Source organism: Mandrillus leucophaeus, unplaced genomic scaffold (genome assembly GCF_000951045.1).
Source record: "Mandrillus leucophaeus isolate KB7577 unplaced genomic scaffold, Mleu.le_1.0 Scaffold234, whole genome shotgun sequence".
In the NCBI taxonomy this organism is placed as follows: Eukaryota; Metazoa; Chordata; class Mammalia; order Primates; family Cercopithecidae; genus Mandrillus; species Mandrillus leucophaeus.
In genome coordinates this window covers 1,033,843-1,042,611 of record NW_012102410.1, presented here as the reverse complement: position 1 = coordinate 1,042,611, position 8,769 = coordinate 1,033,843, and the positions used below count along the sequence as shown (strand labels likewise).

At 52.3% G+C, this 8,769-nt stretch overlaps 1 protein-coding gene across 1 annotated transcript in view; it reads left to right on the top strand.

Moving 5' to 3' along the window:
• ARHGEF18 (Rho/Rac guanine nucleotide exchange factor (GEF) 18) overlaps window positions 1-8,769 on the top strand; it is a 150,794-nt gene that overhangs the window by 29,303 nt on the left and 112,722 nt on the right. The window contains exons 6-10 of the mRNA XM_011982062.1: window positions 1,312-1,369; window positions 1,872-1,916; window positions 3,378-3,455; window positions 5,583-5,685; window positions 5,853-5,994. Of these exons, the coding sequence (XP_011837452.1) occupies window positions 1,312-1,369; window positions 1,872-1,916; window positions 3,378-3,455; window positions 5,583-5,685; window positions 5,853-5,994 (426 nt within the window). The remainder of the gene's footprint in view (window positions 1-1,311; window positions 1,370-1,871; window positions 1,917-3,377; window positions 3,456-5,582; window positions 5,686-5,852; window positions 5,995-8,769) is intronic.

Below are 8,769 nucleotides of genomic sequence, written 5' to 3'. Positions count from 1 at the left end.
TTTTTTTGAGATAGAGTCTTGCTGTGTCACCCAGGCTGCAGTGCAGTGGTGCAGTCTCAGCTCACTGCAACCTCTGCCTCCCGGGTTCAAACGATTCTCCTGCCTCAACCTCCCAAGTAGCTGGGACTACAAGCACCCGATACCACGCCCGGCTAATTTTTGTATTTTTAGTAGACACAGGGTTTTGCCATGTTGGCCAGGTTGGTCTCAAAGTCCTGACCTCAAGTGATCGGCTCGCCTCAACCTCCCAAAGTGCTGGGATTACAGGCATGAACCACCGCGCCTGGCATTCTGTTTCTTTATCTCTTTCTTTATCTCTGAATTTTTATCGTGAGACCTTGCACCTCTCTGGCATCAGACAAACCTGGAGTCTAAACACATAACAAGTCTCTGAGCCTCTGTGGCTTCCTCTATTAGAAGAGGCGCGGCAGCTCACACCTGGAATCCCAGCACTTTGGGAGGCCAAGGCAGGTGAATAGCTTGAGCCCAGGAGTTTGAGGCCAGCCTGGGCCACATGGCAAAACCTTGTCTCTACTAAAAATATAAAAACAATTAGCTGGGCATGACGGTGTGCACCTGTAGTCCCAGCTACTGATACATCTCAGCCTCATCCCAGGCTGAGATGGGAGGATCGCTTAAACCCAGGAGGTCAAGGCTACAGTGAGCTCTGATGGCAGGACTGCACTCCACTCTGGGTGACAGGGTGAAACTGTCTCAAAAAAAAAAAAGGCCTGGTGCGGTGGCTCATGCCTGTAATCCTAGCGCTTTGGGAGGCCGAGGCAGGTGGATCACATGAGATCAGGAGTTTGAGACCAGCCTGGCCAACATGGTGAAACCCCATCTCTACTAAAAATACAAGAATTAGCCGGGCATGGTGGTGCGTGCCTGTAATCCCAGCTAGAGGCTGAGGCAGGAGAATCGCTTGAACCCAGGAGGCGGAGGTTGCAGTGAGCCGAGATTGAGCCATTGCACTCCATCCAGGGTGACAGAGTGAGACTCTGTCTAAGGAAAAAAAGGGGAGGGGAGATAATAAGCGTTATCTCCTTAAGGCCACTTGGAGAGTCTGCTGAGCTCACACATGTAAAGCACTTAGTAGGGTGTAAGCACCCACGAGACACTGGGGACAGCTGCGTTTGTCCCTGGCTCTCTGTCCTCTTCTCGTCTCTGTTCCCTGAGAGTACAGGCCTTGTCTGCATGGCCTCCAGTTCTGCAGGGGCTCAGGGTGGCATCCGGGAGGGCTCTGCTGGGCTGGTCCTGTCCCAGAACTCCTCACAACTGTGCTTCCTGGGATCGGGGGGGGGCTTCTTCCAGGCCTGGAACCTCCAGTGCTGGAGTGCATGGAAAAAGACCACGTGGAACCAGATCACGTGTGAGTTTCTGCCTCGTGGTGGGGGAGGGACCACCAGGGAACAGACCGGAAAGTCAGGGCTGCGGGAGGAGGGCTGCGGGAGGAGGGCTGCCAGGGTGCAGCATTGCTGGCCATAAGTGACCAGGGCCAGACACCATCCCACTAGTCCCCCATAACCTCATCTTCTTTCTGACACCGTCCTTCTCCCGGCGGGAGAGGCCCAGGCCCCTCAGAAAGGTTCTCAGTGTAGCCTTGGGAGATAATTGTGGCTTTTTTTTTTCTTGTGAGACTTGGTCTCCCTCTGTCACCCAGGCTGGAGTGCAGTGGTACAATCTCGGCTCACTGCAGCCTCTGCCTTCCAGGTTCAAGCGATTTTCCTGCCTCAGCCTCCAGAGTAGCTGGCTTTGAGCAGGGTCTGCATCAGGACCTGAGGCCTGGTTGGGCAACCCCAGCTTGTCTCTGGGAGGGTGTCTGTCACCTGGAGCTAACGTGGGCTGTTCTAATCCCACCCCAACCCCCACAGGCTGATTGTCCAGCAGGTGCTTCAAGAACTTCGACAGTACCATGGGTAAGTGGGAATCGGGACAGGCATGAGGGGACAGACGTGGAGGAACAAAGTGGGAGACAAGAGTAGGAGACATGCAGGGGCGTGTACAGGTGTGGGAGACAGGGGTAGAGAAGACTGGGTGAGGGCTGGGTGAGGTGCCTCATGCCTGGAATCCCAGCACTTTGGGAAGCTGAGGAGGGTGGATCACCTGAGGTCAGGAGTTCGAGACCAGCCTGGCACACATGGCAAAACCCTGTCTCTACTAAAAATACAAAAATTAGCCAGGCACGGTGGCGGGCACCTGTAATCCCAGCTACTTGGGAGGCTGAGGCAGGAGAATCGCTTGAACCCGGAAAGTGGAGGTTGCAGCGAGCCGAGATCGCGCCATTGTACTCCAGCCTGGGTGACACAGCGAGACTCTGACTTAAAAAAAAACAGAAAGAAGAAAGGGAAGGCTGCATTCAAGGGAAGAAAAATGAGGCAGGAGAGGAGGGAGGAGGCTAGAAGACAAGAGGTGGAGTGGGCAGGCTGCCCCGGCACAGGGGGCCCTTGGAGCAAACAGGTAAAGGTGCCTCCTGCCTAAGACACTGCCATCTGTTACAAAATCTTCTTGTAGCCGGGTGCAGTGGCTCACACCACTGTAATCCCAACACTTTGGGAGGCCAAGGTGGGAGGATCATTTGGAGGCCAGGAGTTTGAGACCAGCTTGGGAAAAATAGTGAGACCCTCTTTCTACAAAAAAAATTAAAAATTTGCTGGGTGAGGTGGCTCACGCCTGTAATCCCAGCAATTTGGGAGGCTGAGGTGGGAGGATTATTTGAGCCTAGGAGTTTGAGACCAGCCTGGGCAACAGAGTGAGACTCTGTCTGTATAATTTTTTTGTTGTTGTTAGCTGGGCGTGGTGGCACATACCTGTAGTCCCAGCTACTCTGGGGGGTGTGGGGGTGTTGACGCAGGAGAATGGCTGAGTCCAAGCATTGAAGGCTGCCATGAGCCATGATTATGCCACTGCACACCAGCCTGAGCAACCGAGCCAAACCCTGTTTAAAAAAAAAAAAATTGTGTAAGATTTAAGTACTTGGTTAAAAAAAAATTAAAAATTAGCCAGGCATATTGGCATATGCCTATAGTCCCAGCTACTCAGGAGACTGAGGCAGGAGAATTGCTCAAGCCCCACAGATCGAGGCTGCAGTGAGCTGTGATTGTACCACTACACTCCAGCCTGGGCAACAGCGCGAGACCCCATCTCTATTTAAAAAGAAAAAAAAATCTTCCTGCTAACACTGATTTTGTTCAGCCAAGACACATTACTGCCCTCTGCTGGAAAACCTGTCACAATGTCTCACAAACAAGCCCAGAGTGTCAAGGACGGGTGGGCTCTTAGACGGGGTACCTGGTGCCTGCCTGTACTTGGTAGCACTGGGGTAGGTGAGTGGGAGAGGAGGCTACCGACCCAGGTATCTGTCTCCTCTGATCCTGCAGGGCCCGGCAGAGGGCTTGCATGTCACCCAGCTCCGGAGAAGCCCACTCGAACCTGACCTGGTTTGAATTCCTGTCGGAGTAAGTATACAGACCTGCTGCAAGTGAGAACGGCAGGGGAGGGCAGCCTTGGATTTGAACAAGGGTTTACGGATGGTCCTTTGGGCCAGGCCCCCTGTGCTGGAGGCAGGAGCTGAGGCCCCCATCAGGGCAATGGGGGGAGCTGGCAGGGAAGGGAGGGATGAGGCTCTCGTATACCCTGAGAGAACAGAGGAAGACTTCCTGGAGGAGGTGACGATGTAAGCAGGGTTCTGACAGAAGAGTAGGAGTTTGCCAATATGTGCAGATGAGGATGAAGGAAACAAAATGGAATTAGAAGGCTTAGGGAATGACATCAGAGTAGGGCGGGAAGGAGGGAAGGTGGGAGAAGTCAGCAGAGACCAGACCACCTCAGCCACACGACAGAGCTCAGACTTTATCCTAAAGAGCAGTGGGGCTCGGGCGTGATGACTCATGCCTATAATCCCAGCACTTTGGGAGGCTGAGGAGGGTGGATCGTCTGAGGTCGGCAGTTCAAGATCAGCCTGACCAACATGGTGAAACCCAATCTCTACTAAAAATACAAAAATTAGCCGGACGTGGTGGCGGGTGCCTGTAATCCCAGCTACTCAGGAGGCTGAGGCAGGAAAATCACTTGAACCCAGGAGGCGGAGGTTGCAGTGAGCCGAGATCGTACCCTTGCACTCCAGCCTGGATGACAGAGTGAAACTCCCTCTCAAAAATAAATAAATAAATAAATAGCAGGGGGGCCTACGAGCATGAGCATCATCAGTTCTGGTGATAGGATGGGGACAGGATGAGGATCACAGACAGGGCTGAAGGTCCCTGAATCCTTCTCTCTCCCTCCTTTCCTCCCTCCCTCTCTCATTCACTCATTCATTCATTCAACAAACATTTACGGATATTTACAAAGTTCCAGAAGCCACTTGGACTGGGATCGGGGGCACAGACTGGAGAAATGGCATCTCCGCCCAGAAAACAGATCCTACTAGAGCAGGAATCATGTCTGCCTTATATGTCACTGACCTAATATTTATTAAATGAGGGTGTGCCTGAAATCCAGGAAGCCATGCCAGTGACCTGGGGATGGAGTTGGGGATGGGGAAGGAGATAGAAGAACGAGCAGGATTTAAAGACCAATTAGGGCCGGGTGCGGTGGCTCATGCCTGTCATCCCAGCACTTTGGGAGGCTGAGGCGGATGGATCACCGGAGGTCAGGAGTTCGAGACCAGCCTGGCCAACACGGTGAAACCCCGCCTCTACTAAAAATACAAAACAGGTTGGGCGTGGTGGCTCACACCTGTAATCCCAACACTTTGGGAGGCCAAGGCGGGCAGATCATGAGGTCAGGAGATCGAGACCATCCTGGCTAACACGGTGAAACCCTGTCTCTACTGAAAATACAAAAAATTAGCTGGTCGTGGTGGCGGGCACCTGTAGTCCCAGCTACTTGGGAGGCTGAGGCAGGAGAGTGGCGTGAACCCAGGAGGCAGAGCTTGCAGTGAGCCGAGATCGCACCACTGCACTCCAGCCTGGGCGACAGAGCAAGACTCAGTCTCAAAACAAAAACAAAAACAAAAAACAAAAGAAAAACCAACAATTAGCTGTGGCACACACCTGTGGTCCCAGCTACTCGGGAGGCTGAGGCATGAGAATCGCTTGAACCTGGAGGCAGTGGTTGCAGTGAGTGGAGATTGCACCACTACACTCCAGCCTGGGTTACAGAGTGAGACTCTGTGTCAAAAAATAAATAAATAAATAAATAAATAAATAAATAAATAAATAAGGTCAATTAGATACGGGGTGGGGGTGGGGGGGTGTGAATTAGAGGTAGAAATCACAAGTGAACAGAGCTGAAATTCCCAGCCCAGGCATTGACGTACCTCAAACCTGAGATCATGTTGCATTTCTGTCTGCAAACCCAGTCCCCAAAGCTCCCAGAACTTTGCAAACATTAATTCATGTTTGCTGAGTGAATAAGAGAGGGAAGGAGGGAGGGAAGGAGGAAATCAAGGGCCAGGGAAGGGTTAAGGCAGGACCGGGAGGCCACAGGGAGACAGGTTCCAGGTGGATTCCTGGAGCAACCCACAGGGCTGCCTCAGAATGGCCCCTGGCCCCCTCTAGTGGACCTTCCCTCTCATCCCCCAGGAGCGAGGACAGTGCTGGCAAGAATGAGAAGAGTGACAAGAGTACCAGCGTGAAGCGCAGGCTGAGCTGCCTCCGCAGTCGAGTGACCAGGCAGAAGGAGAAGGTCAGGGGAGCTGAGCCACGGGGGCCCCCCTCTGCCTTCCCCAGCTTGGCATGCTGCCCTTAACCCGGGAGCCCTGTGACTGGGGCTGGCGGTGCGCTGCGTACACAGTACCTAAGAGGGCCACCCCCTGCAGAGGGCATCCTGAGACCTGCCTCTGTCCCATCCAGGGGAAGAGCCCGGCACATCTAAAGGACAAGGGCCAGGATGCACGAGAGAGGCGGGAGTGTGTCAATGGGCACCAGCTCGTGCAAGGGACCTTCTCCAGCCCCTCCAGCTGCCCCCTGTGTGGCAAACCCTTCTTGAGCTCGGGTAAGTCTGGTGGCCCAATCCATCCCCCTGGAGGGCAGTCACCTTCTCTTCTTCGCGTCCTTTCAATCATACTTCTGGGCTCTCTTGATGTGTGCATCCTCGTTCTGTTTTGCCCTCTCCTTGGCGGCTCCCTGGAAAGAACCAGGGATGGCTCCCTGGGCACAGGGTCCCTTGGGCTAACTCAGGACTGGCAACAGTCCCTTTAAGTCCCAGCTTTTGATATTGTGGGAATCCTCCTGCAGCATCTGGACTTGAGCCATGGATGGGTTTGCTAGGGCTGTCATGACAAAGCACCACTTACCAGGTGGCTTAACCATCAGAGATATATTCCCTTGCAGTTCTGGAGGCTTAAAGTCTAAGATCAAGGGCTGAGCTTCATATGAAGGTGCCAGGAAATGATCCGTTCCAGGCATCTCTCCTGGCTTCATCCCTTAGCGTCACATGGCCCTGTCTGTATCCCAATTTCCCGTTTCTATAAGGATACCAGCCACACTGGATTAGGGGCTCACCAGACTCCAGTGTGGCCTCATCTTAGCTTATTTACATTCACAAAAACTCTATTTACAAATAAGGTCACATCCTAAAGGATAGAAGTGGGGGAGTAGGATCGCAACATATGAATTTGACGGTGGGGAGGCATATAATTTTATCCATAACAGGTCGTTTTCTGCTTCTTGGGGCTCTTGGTGGTTGCGGGGTTGCGAGGGGAAGAGTCTCTACTCAAGAAAGAGTACCAGATTCAAGAGACTCCCAGAAAGAGATGGCTCTTTGGCTGGGATTTAGAACTTAGTCTTTTTGCAAATAAGCTCCACTTTGAAGGGAATGAAGAAGAGGAGGTGGTGGCGATTGCGTGTTAGAAAAGATGCGTGCGCTGTTTGTAGCAAGAATCCAAACCGCCGTCTGTGGCTGGCAGAACTCAGGCTAGTTCAGAGTTTCTGGACCTTAGCGCTGTCAACATTTGGGTCCAGGTAATTCTTTGTTCTAAGGGGCTATCCTGTGCATCGTAGGATATTAAGTAGCATCCCTGGCACCTGCCCTCTAAATGCCAGTAGTAACCACCTCCTGCCTCCAGTTGCAACAGCCAAAAATGTCTCCAGACATGGCCAAAAGTCTCCTGGGGGGGGTGCAGAATTGCCTCCAGACAGGAATCAATGGGTGAATGAGATGGGCAAGCAGATCCTAGATAGGCTTAGACCATGCAGTGAGAGCAACATCTCCACCCCGGGGCAAGTGCTTCTGAGCAACCTGACCGCAGGTTTTGCATTTGTTGGCTTTACCTGCTCCAGGCGCGGGAATTTTCCTTCTTTCTCGTTTCCCTCTCTTTCTGCAGTGCCGTTGCTGGCCATGGGGCTGGGCGTGGTTGTTGGTGGTCAGTGGTGTCAAGGCTGTTCCTCTTTGAGCTTTTCCTTTGTTAGGCAATCCCCATCCAGCTCTGTGACCCATGAGCCATCCTCAGCAGAGGCTGGCATGGGCTTTTGGCAAAATCTTTTTTTTTTTTTTTTTTGCGACAGGATTTCACTCTGTTGCCCAGGCTGAAGTGCAAGGGTGTGATCTCAGCACACTGCAGCCTCTGCCTCCTGGGCTCAAGCAATCCTCCCACTTCCTCCTCCCGAGTAGCTGGGTCTACGGGTGTGCACCACCGTGCTTGGCTAATTTTTAAACTTATTTTTGTAGAGACAAGGTCTCACTCTATTGCCCAGGCTGCTTTCAAACTCCTAGACTCAAGCGATCCTCCTGCCTCAGCCTCCCAAAGTGCTGGAATTACAGGTGTGAGTCACCCCACCGTGCCCAGCCTTTGCCAAATCTTCAGTGCACCAACAAAGTCGGCGTGTTGAAGTCCTTAATTTGGGGCAGCAGGTGACTCCCTCTTTTCCCTGGCACCTTGTTCTCTTCTGCAGGGCATGAGGTGTGCTCAATCTATCTTAGGCATCAGATGCAAGGGGCAGGTAGGAGGTTGGAAGTTGGGTGAGTAAAGCCAGAGGTCTAGAACCAAGGCTGCACAGAGCAGGTTCTGGGAGCCCGCTCTTGGGTGCCCTTGCTTGAACAGCTCCAGGTTTAGCTGAACCAGGCACTTCCTTCTATGATTGCTGGTTCACTATCATTCTCCATTTGTTTCTGTTCCTGCTTTTGCTTTGCTTCTCAGAAAAATCCTGAGGTCTTTAAACTCTGATTTGGGGTCATCCAAGGTCTTGTATGTCCATGTGGCCCACTGACTTAGAGCATCACCATCATCTGGGAACTTCATCATTATTATTATTATTATTATTTTGAGATGGAGTCCCACTCTGTCACCCAGGTTGGAGTGCAGTGGCACAATTATAGCTCACTGCAAATTTCACCTCACAGGTTCAAGTGACTCTCCTGCCCCAGCCTCCCGAGTAGCTGGGATTACAGGCACCCACCACCATGCCCAGCTAGTTTTTGTATTTTTAGTAGAAACAGGGTTTCACCATGTTGGTCAGGCTGGTCTTGAACTCGTGACCTCAAGTAATTTGCCTGCCTCGGCCTTCCAAAGTGCTGGGATTACAGGTGTGAGCCACCATACCTGGCCTGTCACCTGGGAACTTTTAAAAATTTTATTTTTATTTTAGAGACAGGATCTCTCTCTCTCTCTCTCTCTCTCTCTCTCTCTCTCTGCCCCAGGCTGGAGTGCAGTGGTGTGATCATAGCTCACTGCAGCCTTGAAATCCCTGGCTTAAGCAATCTTCCCATCTCAGCCCCCCAAATAGCTGGGACCACAGGCATATATAACCACATCCTGCTAATTTTTAATTT